This window comes from Diaphorina citri, unplaced genomic scaffold (assembly GCF_000475195.1).
Source record: "Diaphorina citri unplaced genomic scaffold, Diaci psyllid genome assembly version 1.1 scaffold3413, whole genome shotgun sequence".
In the NCBI taxonomy this organism is placed as follows: domain Eukaryota; kingdom Metazoa; phylum Arthropoda; class Insecta; order Hemiptera; family Psyllidae; genus Diaphorina; species Diaphorina citri.
In genome coordinates, this window is record NW_007380821.1 from 3,106 (window position 1) to 25,269 (window position 22,164).

General features: G+C 38.4%; 3 protein-coding genes and 1 long non-coding RNA gene across 4 annotated transcripts; 2 read left to right on the forward strand and 2 right to left on the reverse strand.

Annotated features, from left to right (window-relative positions):
- Positions 1-1,197: 1,197 nt before the first annotated feature.
- Positions 1,198-3,754, reverse strand: LOC103520283 (zinc finger protein 776-like). The gene is made up of 5 exons (XM_026831470.1): positions 3,735-3,754; positions 3,190-3,362; positions 2,020-2,823; positions 1,938-1,980; positions 1,198-1,579 (listed from the first exon to the last, which is right to left on the reverse strand). Exons 1-5 carry the CDS (start codon positions 3,752-3,754, stop codon positions 1,198-1,200), a joined length of 1,422 nt encoding a protein of 473 aa, XP_026687271.1.
- A 193-nt stretch (positions 3,755-3,947) lies between these two features.
- LOC103520284 (sialic acid synthase) lies at positions 3,948-16,767 on the forward strand. The gene is made up of 8 exons (XM_026831471.1): positions 3,948-4,316; positions 10,181-10,396; positions 12,338-12,461; positions 14,523-14,566; positions 15,345-15,524; positions 15,936-16,304; positions 16,456-16,467; positions 16,618-16,767. Exons 1-6 carry the CDS (start codon positions 4,167-4,169, stop codon positions 16,302-16,304), a joined length of 1,083 nt encoding a protein of 360 aa, XP_026687272.1. The 5' UTR covers positions 3,948-4,166; the 3' UTR covers positions 16,456-16,467; positions 16,618-16,767.
- On the reverse strand, positions 6,976-21,764 carry LOC103520282 (zinc finger protein 652-B-like). Its single transcript, XM_008485369.3, has 2 exons — positions 19,808-21,764; positions 6,976-7,223 (listed from the first exon to the last, which is right to left on the reverse strand). The coding sequence occupies exons 1-2, from the start codon at positions 21,680-21,682 to the stop codon at positions 7,044-7,046; spliced, it is 2,055 nt and encodes a 684-aa protein (XP_008483591.1). The 5' UTR covers positions 21,683-21,764; the 3' UTR covers positions 6,976-7,043.
- LOC103520281 lies at positions 7,240-9,038 on the forward strand. Its single transcript, XR_541938.2, has 2 exons — positions 7,240-7,409; positions 8,824-9,038. It is a non-coding gene; the product is annotated as an uncharacterized LOC103520281 (long non-coding RNA).
- Positions 21,765-22,164: the final 400 nt, after the last annotated feature.

Below are 22,164 nucleotides of genomic sequence, written 5' to 3' on the forward strand. Positions count from 1 at the left end.
GAAAACTAGACTGGGTACTACAAAGAGTAACTAGTATGAGTATAATAGAGACTCCAGATAACAGTGAGTTGTACCACTGAAGTCACGTTTACGTCTCTCCCTTTTACAGGGTTTTTTTATATTATCCTGACATCTAAGACCTCTATCTCTATTTTCACAAATGTGACAAACCATGACATGTGAACACCAACCCAGTAGTGAGTTCCATTCATACCCCAATTTGTCACGTAAGGACGGGTTTAAACCCTGAGTGTTAATCGGTAGGGGCTAATAGAACTTTAAATATTACCTACATCCTTTGACTTCAACACAAGTACAGAGACATACGTAATTTCTGTGTCTGTGAGACAGGCACCCACAATATTGCCTACCAACACCCCTACGAATCACCTGAATCAAACCACAGATGACAAGATCTCAATGTAGGTTTCAGAACAAAAAAAAAGTACCTATTTGAAACCAACTCACATGAGACAATAGACCCATGGGTTCATTCAGGGATATTACTTTGTAGATAGTGTAGATACCTATCTACCCAGCTTACATTGTAGGTAGCAGTCATAATAGTTCATTCCCTAATGTGGGTAGGTGCTAGCATCCAAATACAAAAAGAACAAAATAAATACCCAGCCAAAGTACCTGTAATATAGGTATCAATCAAATTGCTCCCTGTACCCTGTTTACTCTGAAAAAAATTTGCTCACTTGGCATTTCAACTCTATTCAAAAAACAAAATAGGTAATCAGACAGGAATTTTTTCCATGTTTAATCTCAATTAAAAACAATTCTTTTCAAACATCAGAATTCAGATATAAAAACTTTGAACTTGCATTTCGAATTCTGCAATGTTTGAACTACATGACGACCAGATCTCAATGTAGGTTTCAGAACAAAAAAAAAGTACCTATTTGAAACCAACTCACTTTGGACAATAAACCCATGGGTTCATTCAGGGATATTACTTTGTAGATAGTGTAGATACCTATCTACCCAGCTTACATTGTAGGTAGCAGTCATGATGGTTCATTCCCTAAAGTATGTAAGTGCTAGCATCCAAATACAAAAAGAACAAAATAAATACCCAGCCAAAGTACCTGTAATATAGGTATCAATCAAATTGCTCCCTGTACCCTGTTTACTCTGAAAAAAATTTGCTCACTTGGCATTTCAACTCTATTCAAAAAACAAAATAGGTAATCAGACAGGAATTTTTTTCCATGTTTCCTCCAGATGTCGTTGGAACCCGTTCTCAAACTTGAATGTCTTGTCACACATGTCACACTTAACACTTCTCTTCTTATTATGTGTCTCGAGATGACGACTAAAGTTGAACTTGGTGTAAAACTTCTTACCACACACATGACAGTCCAGTATTAACTTCTTCTCTATTTCATCATGCGTAAGGTAATGTTTACTCAGATGTATCTTCTGTGAGAAGCGTAGATCACACAGATGACATACGAACTTCCTTTCTCCGGAATGCACCAGGTAATGCCGACTCAGTGTTCCCTTGTCTACATAACGCTTGTTACATATGTTACACTCGAACGGGAGAATGCCCTGATGTTTCAACAAGTGGCTTTAAAATTAGAAGAGAAAGAAGATTATCTTGAAAAATGTTTCTTCTTTTATAGACATCCTCATATTTGAGGGGCCAAGAGGTAAACCGGACTAATCCACATTTTTGGATTTTTTCAGTTTTTTGGACTAACCCACAGCCCGAAACGCCCTCTATCTGCTGGTAGATGAATTATAACGATATCAGCTGTATAGTTACAAAGTTATGAAGATGGTAAGGTGGGCTAACCCACAACACTCAAGTGCCACTCCTAGACTTTGACTCCAATTATCTCAAAATGAAGTTAGTGTGGGTTAGTCCGTTTTACCTCTTGGCCCCTCATTTAGGCCTTTGTATATTATTTAGACGTCGTACGTACCTCTGTGTTATAGCGCCTAGTAAACAGGAGGGCGCCTCTACCACTGTGAGTTATCTCGAGATTTGGTTCATTCCAGATGGACCCAAAGCGGAACATTGGGTACAATGGAATGGTCGTTCTCCCTTGTGTAGTAACATATGTCGTTTGAGCGAATACTTGCGATTGAATCGTTTCTGACACACTGGACATTCGTGTTTGGGCGGCAAGTGTAATAGTTTGTGTTCAACGAGAGAAGATTTGTGTGTAAACTCTTTGTTACAAATGTCACAGATCACACGGTCATAATCATTTGTGTGATTCACTTGGAAATGTCTCACTAATTGTTTCTTGTGTCGATATTTCTTCTTACAAACATAGCAATGGAATGGTGCTGGGTTAGAATCATCATCCCTTGGTTTACTTGTTATAATAAGGTCTTCTATATCATGATGTTCAATCTCGACAGGACCATACGCCTGGATATTATTGCTTGTGTTTGCAAAAGGTAATGAACTGATTGGTATTTGTCCTGTCTGTGGGGGAGCTTGGTTTCCATTCTGATTGACCATCATATTATTAAACCCATCATAGTTTTGATTGTTACCTGACTGATTGTACTGGTTGTTTTGTTGATACATTTGCTGTTGATTTTCATTAGCACCCTCACCGGACTTGTTACAATAATAGTTATTGAATTGTTGATAGTAGTTGCCTCCTGATCCTTGTTGATTGTTAAAGTTCTTTGAGTCCGAGGTGGCTTGTGTGCTATCCTCATCATAAGAATGGTCATCCCCTCCCATGTACAGATCATCATCTTCATCATTAGCACCAGCAGAGTTATTCTTACTTAGGAAATGATCATACTCATCAACATCTACTACTCGGTTATTGCCAGAGACACTCGTACCTAACCTGAGATGGTAAAGATGGCGCTTATTTTCAGTGATACCTACTTTTAGTATTTACCAAACTTGTTTTCTTTCTTCGCAGAAAAAACAAGCGAATCCATTGCTGGGCATGAAGTTTTCCGGTTTGAAAAAGAAGACATAAGGTCCTTGCCGAGTTACTTCGGTAGACATCAGAGTAACATCAACTCAATTCATTCATCTAAAAAAGCAAGAAACTAAATCACAACGGACCGTTAGATGATAACCACCCGAATCGGAAATAAATTATGAAATATTATATGTTTTTTAAACTGACTTTTGAGTTTTCTTTTCCATTTGTAGAAGTGATAGTACTTTACAGAATACCATTCCGGTGGTACAGTTACTAAAGGCATTGGTGGATTCATGTGTGCTATCCTCATCATAAGAATGGTCATCCCCTCCCATGTAGAGATCATCATCTTCATCATTAGCACCAGCAGAGTTATTCTTACTTAGGAAATGATCATACTCATCAACATCTACTACTCGGTTATTGCTGGATTCATGATTGAGGGGACTGTGGTTCGAATCCCAGCAACATTAAATAAAAATTTTAAATAATTCAGTTACAGGAACTCGATTCGTACTGTACTTATCTAATTAAGCGCGAAAAAGCGACTCCAAGTTACAAAAAGCCGAAGATCAAAAAACCGCGATTTAACATGGTAGAACATAACGGTTTCCCTCCCTCTTACGAATTTAAAAACGGAAGCATTTCCCCGCGTTGGAAGGACTTCCTCCCCCTTCCACACAACTCATATTACAGGAACTCGATTCGTACGATACTTATCTAATTAAGCGCGAAAAAGCGACTCCAAGTTACAAAAAGCCGAAGATCAAAAAACCGCGATTTACCATGGTAGAAGATAACGGTTTCCCTCCCTCTTACGAATTTAAAAACGGAAGCATTTCCCCGCGTTGGAAGGACTTCCTCCCCCTTCCACACAACTCATAGGATAAAATTTCCTCCTCCCTCTTCCTCCCCCCATTTTCGCTACAATCAATACAATACTCGCTTCAAAAGCACATGGTCTCATATCATCTGTGTTTTGTAAGCATTAGAGCTTTGCTGGTGAATTCACTAAGGGTTGAGAAGTGAAATTCCAAGATTTGCCAAGTTTTAGGACCGTGATGAACAATATCGGACCGTTTTCCGTTGGAAATATTCGAATCTGGACGAGTTTCGATCGTCAGCAAGCCTCGGTACTTCGGAGTGATTTTGAACGGGCGTTTATTTTGCTTTTGCTGTGGATTTATCACATTCAGCGAGCAAGGTTCAGTGGTTTATAAGAAGAGTTTAATAACGAACGAGGATTTGGTTATGGAAGAGAATGAGTTGGTACCGCGTACAATGCGATTGGATAATGGCGTCAGACTAGGAGATGGTCAGCCATGTTTCATAATAGCGGAGATAGGACAGAATCATCAGGGAGACGTGGAGATTGCTAAGCAGATGATCATCAAAGCAAAGGTAGATGGAAGAAGTTTGAATGAACGAAGTAAATTCCAAGTTTTAACTCGACGATTTAGCAAATAATTTGTGTGTAAGTCTGCCTGTCTGTTTGTTCCAAAATAACTCCCGAACGGGTCGCCCGATTTTTAGGAAATTTTGGTATGTTGAAAAAGTTTGAATGAACGAAGTAAATTCCAAGTTTTAACTCGACGATTTAGCAATTAATTTGTGTGCAAGTCTGCCTGTCTGTTTGTTCCAAAATAACTCCCGAACGGGTCGCCCGATTTTTAGGAAATTTTGGTATGTTGAACACAAAGGAAATAGTCTGCCTGTCTGTTTGTTCCAAAATAACTCCCGAACGGGTCGCCCGATTTTTAGGAAATTTTGGTATGTTGAACACAAAGGAAATTGAATTTTGGGCTTGATTGGACCTTAGAGGGCCCTTTTCTCGAGTGAATTCTACAGTTCACAGGGTGTTTCAGAAACATTTTATACCTACAAGATATGTAGATATATATTATGTAGGTACCTACAGGAGAATAAAATAAAAAACCTATGCCTTGTCTTAGTACCTAGCACCTTGAATATTCTATTAAAGGGAAGGCAATTCCAAAGTAGGTAATATGTACATTTTTTTCCCTAGGGATTTTTTTTTCTTTTCATGTCTTTCAAATGAAAAAAATTTTAGACTTGGACAGTTTTTTTTTTTTTTTTTTTCTCTCTCTTTTTTTTTTTAATGAATACCTTGGCAAGTATAAATGATACACCTATACAGAATTTAAGGTTTCAATCTATAGAACAATGTACATTTATACAAGAAGCTGGTTTGGCAATCTTCCACCTAAACATTAGCAGTTTAAACGCAAACTTTGAAGAATTTGTAATTTTTCTTGATTCTTTTAAAGAGAAAATAGATATTATAGTTTTAACAGAATGCGGATTCAATCCAAATAAAAGGGATTTTACCTATAATATTAAAGATTTCAATGCTTTTTACTGCGAGAAAACCCTGAATAAAAATGGAGGAGTTGTGGTTTATGTAACAAAAAGAATAACTACATTAGAAAAATGTGAGATAAGGAATTTAAATAATTGCGAACATATAAAAGTAAAATGTTTAATAAATAATAAAACAGTTGAAATCATTGGACTATACAGATCGCCTTCTTTCAAAAATTTAACAAACTTCTTTGAGGAATTAAATTTAATTATAGATGATAATAACAATAATAATAGAAATCTCATCAAATTTTTAATTGGTGATATACCTTTGTATTTCCCCCAATAGAAGAAAATCTCTTATTAACAACATTAAATTACATTCAAGACATTTACACATGGGCTCTCATTTGAGATTTGAAGACTATTGCTCAAGAAGGGCCTTTTTCGATAAGATGGGTTTTGGTTTTCTAATGCCAAATAAATTTCAAAATCAGTTCCACAAAGAATAATGTCGAAATCTCAGTTATTCACAAAGTTTTGTATTTGTAATTTGTAAAATAGATCGTATCTTTGTGTCAGCAAATGTTGAGTGTGAATCCACTCGTAAAATATTTGTAGCCAAAACCAAAAGTCAGCCCAAGTAATAACACCAGGGCTGATTGAGAGACTGACGAAAAACGCCGACCCCGTCTGAACACGGGAAAAGGCGAAGAAGACCCTTATTGAATAACACCCTTCAATTACAAAAATAGGTACTTATCTACATGACAATACATAATTGAAGTTTATGAGAGGAGGCCATTTTCTGAATTGTTATCCAATATCCATTGGAAAATGGTTCTTTTTATCATAGTCCTCTGCATTGGCGCAGGCACACTACCTACCTACTCTAAAGCTGATACCCTCCAACATTGGTGAATACTTGTGCAACTATCCAAATAATATCAAGCTTGCGAGTAACACTTTACACTATTCAATAAATATTAAGTACAATCATTTTTATTTTAATAAATAGGTAAAAACACTACTACAAAGTTCAATAAATAATCTATAGCCCTAAAGTCAAAATAAAGCAACGGATTTCCAGATGTACAAATTAAGTAATACTATTTAAAGCTAAGACCCTAAGAATCAGGCAGGATGAAATGGTTTTAACTCGGTTTAAAAACATGGGCCGAGGTCAATCTAGATGCTAATATGCTATTGCTTTTCTAGACTGAGAAGATAAACATCAATCCCAATTTATCATATTCGATCCCAATTCGAGATAGAAAATAAAACAATACTAATTGCTACCTAATAACAGTAGGTACTCACAGAGCTGTACATTTAGTACAGCATTAGAAATTAGAATACAAGTAATTCATTTGATAACTTGGTTGTTCGATGAATGAATAGTTAGTGTCCACCTTGTAAGCGCGAGGTCGCGGTTTCAATTCCGCCCGGGACAAACTTAATGAGGATGAGGTTTTTGTTTTTCATCGGAACTGCTAGCTTTCTTCTATCCTGTCCTCCTTCTCTCTTCGATTTCAAAACGATAAGATGAAGTCTCATCTTATCGTCTCATCGTTGAGTTTAAATTTCATCAATCCTCTTGGAAAGAAATCTCTTTCTGATCACCTACACATTTAAAAAATTATCCATCTAACAATTCTCGTATTCCCCAGAACTATTTCGAAGACAACCCGACAGATCTGGAGACATTGCGTCATGACAAGGCGTTAAGTAGGTACTGCCACATGTGAAGGTTTGATTGTTGAAAAACGAATTGTCATCTGATAAACAGTGTTAACATCTGCTAGTTCAAGCTGTCCAATCTGTAGATAAAGCAGCATGTTGCTCACTAAAGTTTGGATTAGATGAGAATGGTTCTACTTGTGCAGGGAATTGCTGCCCCATAGTGAACTGTTGTGTCTGTATGATGTTAGGTACAATATATTGATCCTCATTGTATGCTTCTGATATAGCATGTGGTGCTGGAGCCTCACTGAACTGTGCATTGCTCGTATAGAAGATGATGGAGACGAGGATGTACGAACCGAGCCGATCACAGACGAAGAATATAACAAGCAATACGAGGAGTATAAGAAACGGAGCAAGTCCATGAGTGAGGTGGTGGCCAAGAAGAAGTACAAAGCCAAGAGACAGACGGCTGAGAATGCGTATAACGTAAGTATTTACCGCTACCAATATATCAGGAGGTCTTTAAGATTAGAAGAGAAAGAAGATTATCTTGAAAAGTGTTTCTTCTTTTATAGACATCCTCATAATTTGAGGGGCCAAGAGGTAAACCGGACTAACCCACATTTTTGGATTTTTTCAGTTTTTGGACTAACCCACAGCCCGAAACGCCCTCTATCATTTAAGATTAGAAGAGAAAGAAGATTATCTTGAAAAGTGTTTCTTCTTTTATAGACATCCTCATATTTGAGGGGCCAAGAGGTAAACCGGACTAACCCACATTTTTGGATTTTTTCAGTTTTTTGGACTAACCCACAGCCCGAAACGCCCTCTATCTGCTGGTAGATGAATTATAACGATATCAGTTGTAGTTACAAAGTTATGAAGATGGGTAAGGTGGGCTAACCCACAACACTCAAGTGCCACTCCTAGACTTTGACTCCAATTATCTCAAAATGAAGTTAGTGTGAGTTAGTCCGTTTAACCTCTTGGCCCCTCATTTAGGCCTTTGTATATTATTTAGACGTCGTACGTGCCTCTGTGTTATAGTGGTCATTGCCTCTGTGTTATAGTGGTGGTCAATACACTCGCTTAGTAAACAGGAGGGCGCCTCTACCACTGTGAGTTATCTCGAGATTTGGTTCATTCCAGATGGACCCAAACAAGTAGTTGAAAGAATCAAGATTTTGATGTCAAAACTCAGAAACAAGAAACTTCTTATATTTTCAGCAATAAAATTTACAAACGTGGAGCTGGTAGATGAATTATAACGATATCAGCTGTAGTTACAAAGTTATGATGGTGGTAAGGTGGGCTAACCCACAACACTCAAGTGCCACTCCTAGACTTTGACTCCAATTATCTCAAAATGAAGTTAGTGTGAGTTAGTCAAACGTGGAGCTGGAGCAGGTCGATATTTCAAAATCTGAGAATGTGAAAAAATCTAAACCCTGTCAACTATTTGGTTGCCATGGCAGTATCTATGGAAACAAATTAGGCCTTTGTATATTATTTAGACCTCGTACGTGCCTCTGTGTTATAGTGCCTAGTAAACAGGAGGGCGCCTCTACCACTGTGAGTTATCTCGAGATTTGGTTCATTCCAGATGGACCCAAACAAGTATTTGATATACCCCTCAATTAGGCCTTTGTATATTATTTAGACCTCGTACGTGCCTCTGTGTTATAGCGCCTAGTAAACAGGAGGGCGCCTCTACCACTGTGAGTTATCTCGAGATTTGGTTCATTCCAGATGGACCCAAACAAGTATTTGATATTTGGTAAAAATTTGTATTGATTTCAATCCAGAGACACTCGTACCTAACCTGAGATGGTAAAGCTGGCGCTTATTTTCAGTGGTACCTACTTTTAGTATTTACCAAACTTGTTTTCTTTCTTTGCAGAAAAAACAAGCGAATCCATTGCTGGGCATGAAGTTTTCCGGTTTGAAAAAGAAGACCTAAGGTCCTTGCCGAGTTACTTCGGTAGACATCAGAGTAACACCAACTTAATTCATTCATCTGAAAAAGCAAGAAACTAAATCACAACGGACCGTTATAAGATGATAACTACCCGAATCGGAAATAAATTATCAAATGTTATATGTTTTCTAAACTGACTTTCGAGTTTTCTTTTCCATTTGTAGAAGTGATTGTACTTTATAGAATACCATTCCGGTGGTACAGTTACTAAAGGCATTGGTCGATTCATGATTGAGGGGACTGTGGTTCGAATCCCAGCAATATTAAATAAAAAATTTAAATAATTCAGTTACAGGTTACAGGAACTCGATTCGTACGATACTTATCTAATTTAGCGCGAAAAAGCGACTCCAAGTTACAAAAAGCCGAAGATCAAAAAACCGCGATTTACCATGGTAGAAGATAACGGTTTCCCTCCCTCTTACGAATTTGAAAATGGAAGCATTTCCCCTCGTTGGAAGGACAACCTCCTCCTTCCACACAACTCACAGGTTAAAATTTCCCCCTCCCTCTTCCTCCCCCCATTTTCGCTACAATCAATACAATACTCGCTTCAAAAGCACATGGTCTCATATCATCTGTGTTTTGTAAACATTAGAGCTTTGCTGGTGAATTTACTAAGGGTTGAGAAGTGAAATTCCAAGATTGCCAAGTTTTAGGACCGTGTTGAACAATATCGGACCGTTTTCCGTTGGAAATATTCGAATCTGGACGAGTTTCGATCGTCAGCAAGCCTCGGTACTTCGAAGTGATTTTGAACGGGCGTTTATTTTGCTTTTGCTGTGGATTTATCACATTCAGCGAGCAAAGGTTCAGTGGTTTATAAGAAGAGTTTAATAACGAACGAGGATTTGGTTATGGAAGAGAATGAGTTGGTACCGCGTACAATGCGATTGGATAATGGCGTCAGACTAGGAGATGGTCAGCCATGTTTCATAATAGCGGAGATAGGACAGAATCATCAGGGAGACGTGGAGATTGCTAAGCAGATGATCATCAAGGCAAAGGTAGGTGGAAGAAGTTTGAATGAACGAAGTAAATCCCAAGTTTTAACTCGACGATTTAGCAATTAATTTGTGTGCAAGTCTGCCTGTCTGTTTGTTCCAAAATAACTCCCGAACGGGTCGCCCGATTTTTAGGAAATTTTGGTATGTTGAACACAAAGGAAATTGAATTTTGGGCTTGATTGGACCTTAGAGGGCCCTTTTCTCGAGTGAATTCTACAGTTTTCTGAATTACTAATTACTAGTTATGTACATAATTCCGATATCCCTCACAGGAATGTGGCGCTGACTGTGTCAAGTTTCAGAAATCTTGTCTATCTACCAAGTTCACTCAGTCTGCACTAGACAGACCTTATCTCTCCCCTCACGCCTGGGCTAACACATACGGCCAACACAAGCAGCATCTAGAATTCAGTCAGGAGGAATATGTCATGCTTCAGCAGTGTGCTGATCAAGTAGACATCATGTTCACTGCGTCCGCTATGGATCAGGTCAGTATAGAATTCAGTCAGGAGGAATATGTCATGCTTCAGCACTGTGCTGATCAAGTAGACATCATGTTCACTGCGTCCGCTATGGATCAGGTCAGTATAGAATTCAGTCAGGAGGAATATGTCATGCTTCAGCACTGTGCTGATCAAGTAGACATCATGTTCACTGCGTCCGCTATGGATCAGGTCAGTATAGAATTCAGTCAGGAGGAATATGTCATGCTTCAGCACTGTGCTGATCAAGTAGACATCATGTTCACTGCGTCCGCTATGGATCAGGTCAGTATAGAATTCAGTCAGGAGGAATATGTCATGCTTCAGCACTGTGCTGATCAAGTAGACATCATGTTCACTGCGTCCGCTATGGATCAGGTCAGTATAGAATTCAGTCAGGAGGAATATGTCATGCTTCAGCACTGTGCTGATCAAGTAGACATCATGTTCACTGCGTCCGCTATGGATCAGGTCAGTATAGAATTCAGTCAGGAGGAATATGTCATGCTTCAGCACTGTGCTGATCAAGTAGACATCATGTTCACTGCGTCCGCTATGGATCAGGTCAGTATAGAATTCAGTCAGGAGGAATATGTCATGCTTCAGCACTGTGCTGATCAAGTAGACATCATGTTCACTGCGTCCGCTATGGATCAGGTCAGTATAGAATTCAGTCAGGAGGAATATGTCATGCTTCAGCACTGTGCTGATCAAGTAGACATCATGTTCACTGCGTCCGCTATGGATCAGGTCAGTATAGAATTCAGTCAGGAGGAATATGTCATGCTTCAGCACTGTGCTGATCAAGTAGACATCATGTTCACTGCGTCCGCTATGGATCAGGTCAGTATAGAATTCAGTCAGGAGGAATATGTCATGCTTCAGCACTGTGCTGATCAAGTAGACATCATGTTCACTGCGTCCGCTATGGATCAGGTCAGTATAGAATTCAGTCAGGAGGAATATGTCATGCTTCAGCACTGTGCTGATCAAGTAGACATCATGTTCACTGCGTCCGCTATGGATCAGGTCAGTATAGAATTCAGTCAGGAGGAATATGTCATGCTTCAGCACTGTGCTGATCAAGTAGACATCATGTTCACTGCGTCCGCTATGGATCAGGTCAGTATAGAATTCAGTCAGGAGGAATATGTCATGCTTCAGCACTGTGCTGATCAAGTAGACATCATGTTCACTGCGTCCGCTATGGATCAGGTCAGTATAGAATTCAGTCAGGAGGAATATGTCATGCTTCAGCACTGTGCTGATCAAGTAGACATCATGTTCACTGCGTCCGCTATGGATCAGGTCAGTATAGAATTCAGTCAGGAGGAATATGTCATGCTTCAGCACTGTGCTGATCAAGTAGACATCATGTTCACTGCGTCCGCTATGGATCAGGTCAGTATAGAATTCAGTCAGGAGGAATATGTCATGCTTCAGCACTGTGCTGATCAAGTAGACATCATGTTCACTGCGTCCGCTATGGATCAGGTCAGTATAGAATTCAGTCAGGAGGAATATGTCATGCTTCAGCACTGTGCTGATCAAGTAGACATCATGTTCACTGCGTCCGCTATGGATCAGGTCAGTATAGAATTCAGTCAGGAGGAATATGTCATGCTTCAGCACTGTGCTGATCAAGTAGACATCATGTTCACTGCGTCCGCTATGGATCAGGTCAGTATAGAATTCAGTCAGGAGGAATATGTCATGCTTCAGCACTGTGCTGATCAAGTAGACATCATGTTCACTGCGTCCGCTATGGATCAGGTCAGTATAGAATTCTTTGGACCGATTGCAATACTTTCTCATTACCTTGTATAGGTTCCCTATACGTAAGGGTAATAGAAAGTAAAAAAGTAAAAATGAGACCAGTGTCGACTCCTCAAATGTTCGAAAAAATTATACGCTCAACTTTTCTCATTAATTTTTTCCATTTTTTAGGTTTCCTTCGATTTCTTACTGTCAGCGAATGTTCCATTTATCAAAATCGGTTCTGGAGATTCGAACAATATACCCCTCATAAAATATGCAGCTTCTAAACAGAAACCTCTGATCATATCAACAGGTAAGTTTATTCATTCCTCCTGATAATTAGGTACATAATATGTATATTGTGTAGGTATCGAGATTATTAATTTGTTTTGATCACAGGAAGCGACGTTGTAAGGACTTTTGCCGTCAAAAATCTCATCTATAGGTACCTAGGTATATTACGTCCAACATAACGTTATATCTACTCGTATGTAGTTTGAAAAAAAAAACTTTTTTCTTGAGTTTTTATGGTGGGGACTGTAACTGCTAAGGCCTTATCGTCCGAACACCCACACCTGATGTCAATAGAGGAGGTCCTCCTGATGTTTCCTTTGATAAATCCAATATCACGTCACAAATAACACTGAAGTAAGTTTAAGGACTTTTGCCGTCAAAAATCCCATCTATAGGTACCTAGGTATATTACGTCCAACGTTATAATATATATGTAGTTTGAAAAAAAAAAAACTTTTTTCTTGAGTTTTTATGGTGGGGACTGTAACTGCTAAGGCCTTATCGTCCGAACGCCAGCCGTTCCGAGAACCGAGAACGAACCTAATCTGACCAGGATAAAATCCATCCCGGGCAGGAATCGAACCCGCAACCTAGTGCTTACAACCTGCAAGCTAACTAGGCTGACAAAAAGGAAGCTTGAAGTGTAAATCTGTTTTAATCGACGTGGTGCGGACGGGTTGAAATTTTCGTCACGGGCCTTGCTTAAAATAAGATGGCGAAATGTAGCGCCGTCACTGATGAGTTGAATATTTTTTCCATTTACTCTCTCCCCTCGAAAACAAGAAGTAGTGCGTCTGCGGCGTTGTTGCCCTATGTCACTCACTCCTCTTCCTCACTCTCACTCCATTATTATTCATTTCCCATTCAAGTTTTTTTATCTTTACAAAAAAAAAGTAAAAAGGGGGGAAATTAGCCGAGAAAAACTGCAAAGGGGGTGAATTTTATAAAAATGCGAATGCGACAGAAAAAAAATCTGCTTTTTGGATAGGCTTATTAATTTTTACTTTTTCCCCCATTTTATTTCAAATGAAGTGCTGCGCAAGTAATGAGAAATGATAGGAACAGAAAGTTCGACCGCTCGACCTCGTGAAAAGCACACAGCATTTTGCTTTCAATTTTGATAGGCTTATTAATTTTTACTTTTTCCCCCATTTTATTTCAAATGGAGTGCTGCGCAAGTAATGAGAAATGATAGGAACAGAAAGTTCGACCGCTCGACCTCGTGAAAAGCACACAGCATTTTGCTTTCAATTTTCACGAAATATAAATATGTATACCTACAAAAGTGTAGGTATTTTCCTTTAGTATAGGTACGTACGTATTTATATTAAAATAGGTATCCGAGATTCGAGCTAAAGTAGGTGTCTAAGATCGGATAGGCTTATTCATTTTTACTTTTTTCCCCCATTTTATTTCAAATGAAGTGCTGCGCAAGTAGTGAGAAATGATAGGAACAGAAAGTTCGACCCCTCGACCTCGTGAAAAGCACACAGCATTTTGCTTTCAATTTTCACGAAATATAAAAATGTATACCTACAAGTGTGTAGGTATTTTCCTTTAGTATAGGTACGTATTTATATTAAAATAGGTATTCGAGATTCGAGCTAAAGTAGGTATCTAAGACCGATAGACCGTCGCGTCGGAACGTGTGTAGTAAAAAGCTTCAGACAATCAGACCATTTGAGAAACCTCTCGCCTCTCGGTGTCATGTCACACACGTACCGGCGCGGCGGTCTGAGCGTGTATGACCGGCATAATATAATTATGTACCTATGTTTAGATCATATAATTATGTTCGTCTGATTTCGATAACATCTCGGCAGACACGTTCGACACACAAATATCTTCTAGTTAGATTTTAGGATCGATCGGACATCGGGGGCCCTTTTTCTGATATCTACAATCCCCTAGAGCCTGCCACTCAAGATGAGATTTATCGCATCAGCTGATCTGATGAGATTATTTCATGCGATGAAACTCATCGTAAATGGCGGGATTTAGGATTATGTACTGTACCTACCTGCTACTTGTTCTCACCCACCTGATGAGAGGTACTCTCGTTCTGCCTTGTATTTCGCAGGAATGTTACCTAGTATCGAGCACGTGGATAATATCTACACCACTGTAAAGTCTAACACTCGTATTTATGAACAAGAATGATCGTTCTTAGATCAGTCTCAAGTCAAAATTGACCAATCAAATGCCTTCACGAAATATAAATATGTATACCTACAAAAGTGTAGGTATTTTCCTTTAGTATAGGTACGTACGTATTTATATTAAAATAGGTATCCGAGATTCGAGCTAAAGTAGGTATCTAAGACCGATAGACCGTCGCTTCGGAAAGTGTGTAGTAAAAAGCTTCAGACAATCAGACCATTTGAGAAACCTCTCGGTGTCAAGTTACACACGTACCGGCGCGGCGGTCTGAGCGTGTATGACCGGCATAATATACGTATGTATGTTTCGATCATATAATTATGTAATTATGTTCGTCTGATTTCGATGACATCTCGGCAGACACGTTTGACACACAAATAGCTTCTAGTTAGATTTTAGGATCGATCGGACATCGGGGGCCCCTTTTTCTGATATCTACAATCCCCTGGCCTAGAGCCTGCCACTCAACATGAGATTTATCGCATCAGCTGATCTGATGAGATTATTTCATGCGATGAAACTCATCGTAAATGGCGGGATTTAGGATTATGTACTGTACCTACCTGCTACTTGTTCTCACCCATCTGATGAGAGGTATTCTCGTTCTGTCTTGTATTTCGCAGGAATGTTACCTAGTATCGAGCACGTGGATAATATCTACACCACTGTAAAGCAATATCATTCTAACCTATCCATCCTCCACTGTGTATCTGCCTATCCTACCCCATACCCCACTGTAAAGCAATACCATTCTAACCTATCCATCCTCCACTGTGTATCTGCCTATCCTACCCCATACCATGATATCAACCTCAATGTAATACACACATTGAGATCTCGCTATCCTGACATTCCTATTGGATATTCAGGACATGAGAATGGTGTACATGTGTGTTATGCTGCTGTAGCTATGGGCGCTCAGGTAAGAGTAATACACACTCCTATTGGATATTCAGGACATGAGAATGGTGTACATGTGTGTTATGCTGCTGTAGCTATGGGCGCTCAGGTAAGAGATAGATAGGCTGCCCTTGGGGCCCTTTACAGGATCCCTAAAAGACCCAAATGGGGTCCAAAATGTGAACAGTTAAATTTTGTCAAAGTCGGACAAACTGTTCGATAATATAATTGAAGTAAAATAAGTAGTTGGAATTCATTTCACCCTCTGTTCTATTCGGTGACTAGATACGAGCCTCCTCACATTAACATCGCCCAGCCTCCGTAGAAGGTGTCGAAAAGCCAGCAGCAAGTGATTGTCACCAATCTGGATACCAAGTTCCCGCAAAGTTGAATTATCCGGTTAGGTGACCATCTGATTTCTTCTGTTCCCCAGATCATAGAGAAACATTTCACTCTGGACAAGAGCTGGAAAGGTTCGGATCACGCCAGTTCTCTCACGCCTCCTGAACTCAAAGCCCTGGTCACAGGTATTCGGGATATTGAACAAAGTCTAGGCTCCCCTACTAAACGTATGCAGGTATCCGAGGCCCCATGTTATGCTAAGCTAGGGAAATGCATAGTATCTAGCTGTGACATACAGGCAGGTACGGTACTACAGGAATTTCATGTATGTATCAAAGTGGCAGAACCCAAGGGTATATGTGGAACACGCTATGCGAGTGTAATGGGGAGGAAAGTGAATAGAGATATTAGGAGGGATGAGAGTATACAGGATATTGATTTGGACCCGGTAGAAAGTTAGGTGGGAAGTAGCTCATGTATGTATCAAAGTGGCAGAACCCAAGGGTATATGTGGAACACGCTATGCGAGTGTACTGGGGAGGAAAGTGAATAGGGATATTAGGAGGGATGAGAGTATACAGGATATTGATTTGGACCCGGTAGAAAGTTAGGAGGGGAAGTAGGTTTCCTTCCGTGTTAATAATCAACAATCAAATGCATGTCAAGCAAATGGAGAAGAAGAAAATAAGAAGAGCGAAAGTTCAGAGTTGCCTACGATTTTTTATTCGATAACTAGCCGAAATCCGTCGCTTCGCTCCAGATTTGGGAAGTAGGTTTCCTTCCGTGTTAATAATCAACAATCAAATGCATGTCAAGCAAATGGAGAAGAAGAACAGTAAGAAGAAAATAAGAAGAGCGAAAGTTCAGAGTTGCCTACGATTTTTTATTCGATAACTAGCCGAAATCCGTCGCTTCGCTCCAGATTTGTGTTTTATTGTATCTGAAATCTATACTACCTACGTTGAACATAATTAGGTACATTTTTGTGGATAATTATGTACAAAGTTGCTAACTTTTCGCTAATAGCAAGGTAATTATTAGCCCTATCATTATTAAATCGGAAGATAAAAGGCTAATAAATTAACTTGAGCTTGGACAATAATTATGACGTGACGTTTACAATAGATAGGTAGGTATCTATAGTCTTTAAATATCTATTAGATTTCCGTTAAGGAAAGGGAAATAATATTTTAATATTCCTTGTTTTAAAACTTAACTTCTCGATAGTTACGAGAATAATGAGTAAGTACTTCCAAAAGAGTTTATGAAAAATGTAAAACCAATATTTTGGGTTGTGAAATTTATGTTTTAAATTAGATGTTTGCATGCAGCAGACCAACACTGTTGGGGAACAGAGAGGGTTCGTATAGTGAGTGAGAGGGGAGAGGAGAGATGGGCACGAAATTTCAACGAGTAGCCTGACTAAAAATAGGCGGTAAAAAAAAAAAAAAAAAACTCGTTAACTTAACAACATCGCATTTAGTATGTCTGTTCGTTCGTTTCGCGATAACTCTCAAACAGTCAGTCCGATTTGAATGAAATTAGGCCAAAAAATAATACAATAAATAATAACGAAAAATAATAATTATAATAATAAAAAAATCAAGCAACGTAACTTCCTCAGAACGAAATGGCAAATTTTAGTCGAAATTTTCCCAACACCCTGAACACTGGATCTATTGTAACATGGATATTGTAAGAAACGTCCTTATTAAAGTAGTTCAAAGGGACACTCGTTATTAGGAATAGGTATCATTAACTAGAACTTCCCAAGTGTCATTATGAACCAAGCATTTCATATGTGTCAGCATACGAGGAAATACAGAAAGTCCTATAGTCGTATATTGCGATGCTATGAGCTTTTGAGTTTTGACATAATTTGTTTACGATAGTCCGAAGGGAATATTGAATGTTATAACACTAGTCGCAATGTGCGAAGCTATTCATGCGATTTTAGAGAAAAAAATTTAGAGTGACGATGCTAGAGAAGCACGAAAAAGAGTAAAAGTAGGACAGTAAATATTTTTTAATCAATTACTTGATTTATTTGCAAAATAAGTTGCTATTAATTATATATATAAAAAAAGAGAAAGGGCTAAAATGAAAGCTATTTGAATACAAAAAGGAAAGGGGTTTTTGGTAACTATTTGTATGAAGATAAAATACAATTTACAAAAGATGAATTAAAAACTTGAACCTACAGAGGCAAAAATCACCATAAAGTCTTGCCTTTTAGATATCGCCACGCCAGTTACTGTGGCTAAAGACAAAACTATTTATGACAAGAAAATACTTAACTTGGTATCTTAGTAAACAACACTTGAACATTAAGATATCAGGGGTCTATTCCTGAAAGGGATGTGATGTGATGTTCCATCACTTTTCACGAATGAGCCCAGATCATACATGACGAGAAACATTTTTATTCGAACATCATGGAATTGAAACAAATATATTGGAATAATACCTATTTAGTATGAAACTCAAAGTCACTATTCACTAGCTTCAACTTTCATTTCACATTAGAAACAACACCAACCAACAAACATTTTGCAAACTTTCCAGAGAGAAGCAAAAAAATTGAAATGAATTGGATCAGGATTCCAAAAATGTACAATCCTCATATTCCAAGGGGGTATTAGTTGCTAGGCGGTGTACATAAAAAGACACGAGTTGCGTCAAAGTTTCAACTAGTAAAATATGACTAGATTATAGTAAGAAAGATTGTCGGGGCCCTTTACAGGATCCCTAAAAGACCCAAATGGGGTCCAAAATGTGAACAGTTAAATTTTGTCAAAGTCGGACAAACTGTTCGATAATATAATTGAAGTAAAATAAGTAGTTGGAATTCATTTCACCCTCTGTTCTATTCGGTGACTAGATACGAGCCTCCTCACATTAACATCGCCCAGCCTCCGTAGAATTGAATGAAAGTTGAAGTTTCAAACACCACAAATATTTTTCGTTATTATTGCATTCATGTTCATGATGAGGATTGAGGAATGATTGGGTAAGTGTTTTATTATGTTTTAATACCTAGGAGATTTGGATAAAATTTCTATCATGGAAACTGAACAGATAAAGGAAGATAGTAGTTTAAAGTGTGCAATTTAAAAGAGTGCTTAAAAAAAGGAAAGTCTAGCTAAGTTACATTAAATGAGATTAGCATATGAAGTTTATGAGAGGAGGCCATTTTCTGAATTGTTATCCAATATCCATTGGAAAATGGTTCTTTTTATCATAGTCCTTTGCATTGGCGCAGGCGCACTACCTACCTACTCTAAAGCTGATACCTTCCAACATTGGTGAATACTTGTGCAACTATCCAAATAATATCAAGCTTGCGAGTAACACTTTACACTACTCAATAAATATTAAGTACAATCATTTTTATTTTAATAAATAGGTAAAAACACTACTACAAAGTTCAATAAATAATCTATAGCCCTAAAGTCAAAATAAAGCAACGGATTTCCAGATGTACAAATTAAGTAACACTATTTAAAGCTAAGACCCTAAGAATCAGGCAGGATGAAATGGTTTTAACTCGGTCTAAAAACATGGGCCGAGGTCAATCTAGATGCTAATATGCTATTGCTTTTCTAGACTGAGAAGAAAAACATCAATCCCAATTTATCATATTCGATCCCAATTCGAGATAGAAAATAAAACAATACTAATTGCTACCTAATAACAGTAGGTACTGCCACATGTGAAGGTTTGATTGTTGAAAAACGAATTGTCATCTGATAAACAGAATACTCCGTGTTAACATCTGCTAGTTCAAGCTGTCCAATCTGTAGATAGAGCAGCATGTTGCTCACTAAAGTTAGGATTAGATGAGAATGGTTCTACTTGTGCAGGGAATTGCTGCCCCATAGTGAACTGTTGTGTCTGTATGATGTTAGGTACAATATATTGATCCTCATTGTATGCTTCTGATATAGCATGTGGTGCTGGAGCCTCACTGAACTGTGCATGACTAAATGGAGCACCAGTAGACATTTCACTCTTCACTTTGAGTCTCTTGTTACTAGACAACTCTTCTACTTCCGAGTCAAAGTTCTCGCTATAGTCAGGATTAATATGCGCTACATTCTTCACATCCCTCTCCTCTTCCTCCACCTCATTATTCTCCTCTGCTTCTGCTTTGATTTCCAGTGGTAATTCCTCTCCCTCTCCTTCTTCTTCATCATAATCCTCCTCCTCCTCTTCCTCCTCACTTGATGTCACATGCTTCCTCTTCTTCCTTCTCTTCTTTTTCATTTTCTTCTGTTTCCTTCGCTTCCTCACAATCATAGAATCTTCACTTGTCTCCTCATCACTTGTTACTTGCGCCTTCTTCTTCCTTCTTTGCTTTCTACTTCCAGATCGTTTCATAGTTGCTGTCTTGCCTTTACATTTTCCTTTCTCCAGATGTCGTTGGAACCCGTTCTCAAACTTGAATGTCTTGTCACACATGTCACACTTAACACTTCTCTTCTTATTATGTGTCTCGAGATGACGACTAAAGTTGAACTTGGTGTAAAACTTCTTACCACACACATGACAGTCCAGTATTAACTTCTTCTCTATTTCATCATGCGTAAGGTAATGTTTACTCAGATGTATCTTCTGTGAGAAGCGTAGATCACACAGATGACATACGAACTTCCTTTCTCCGGAATGCACCAGGTAATGCCGACTCAGTGTTCCCTTGTCTACATAACGCTTGTTACATATGTTACACTCGAACGGGAGAATGCCCTGATGTTTCAACAAGTGGATTTCCAGGGATTTCTTATGATTGAAAGACGCGGAACATTGGGTACAATGGAATGGTCGTTCTCCCTTGTGTAGTAACATATGTCGTTTGAGCGAATACTTGCGATTGAATCGTTTCTGACACACTGGACATTCGTGTTTGGGCGGCAAGTGTAATAGTTTGTGTTCCACGAGAGAAGATTTGTGTGTAAACTCTTTGTTACAAATGTCACAGATCACACGGTCATAATCATTTGTGTGATTCACTTGGAAATGTCTCACTAATTGTTTCTTGTGTCGATATTTCTTCTTACAAACATAGCAATGGAATGGTGCTGGGTTAGAATCATCATCCCTTGGTTTACTTGTTATAATAAGGTCTTCTATATCATGATGTTCAATCTCGACAGGACCATACGCCTGGATATTATTGCTTGTGTTTGCAAAAGGTAATGAACTGATTGGTATTTGTCCTGTCTGTGGGGGAGCTTGGTTTCCATTCTGATTGACCATCATATTATTAAACCCATCATAGTTTTGATTGTTACCTGACTGATTGTACTGGTTGTTTTGTTGATACATTTGCTGTTGATTTTCATTTGCACCCTCACCGGACTTGTTACAATAATAGTTATTGAATTGTTGATAGTAGTTGCCTCCTGATCCTTGTTGATTGTTAAAGTTCTTCGAGTCCGAGGTGGCTTGTGTGCTATCCTCATCATAAGAATGGTCATCCCCTCCCATGTACAGATCATCATCTTCATCATTAGCACCAGCAGAGTTATTCTTACTTAGGAAATGATCATACTCATCAACATCTACTACTCGGTTATTGCTAGCTGTGCGTACAACACGACCTATGTTAGGTTTCGTTAGATCTTCATTCTCGTCTTCCTCTTTGAGGTTTTGTTGGTTATTAGGTCGAGGACCTTTGGGTCTCCGAGGTAGATTCATATGAGATCGTACATGCTTCACACAGTTGGTTCTGCGTACAAAGAGTTTACTACAGTGATGGCACTGGTATATCTTCATAATGGTAGCCAGGTACTCTGCATGTTCTACATGATGGCAGTAATGATCACGCAACTTGATCATTGTCTCGAACTGAAGTCCACACAGCTGACATTGATAATCCTTGACATTATTGTGAACATTCAAATGATAACGGAGAAGATTTTCTTCTTTACAGGTAACGTGTAAAGAAAAAAAAGTCTTTCTTAGATCTAAGATACTTTCTATCCCCAAAGTTCTCTCTCATCTCTTTTATCTTTCTTATTTATTTAGGTCTTACTTTATGTACCATAGAATTCCGATTTATTAACTCTTTTAGTGTGACTAACTTTTATTTAGGTTTACTATAAGGAAGTAAGAAATTTTTTTTTTTTTTTTTTTTTTTTTTTTTTTTTTTGATAAGTTCAGATTTTATGTTAAATGGTGATCCATATGCCATGTGATGTACATCTTTCATCGAACATCCCTTCTCACTATCCCGCAGTGACTTTTTAAAAAAAAAAAAAAAAAAAAACGTTTTTTGTTCAATCAATGTTGTGGTTCAGGATTTTATCTCACTATGGATG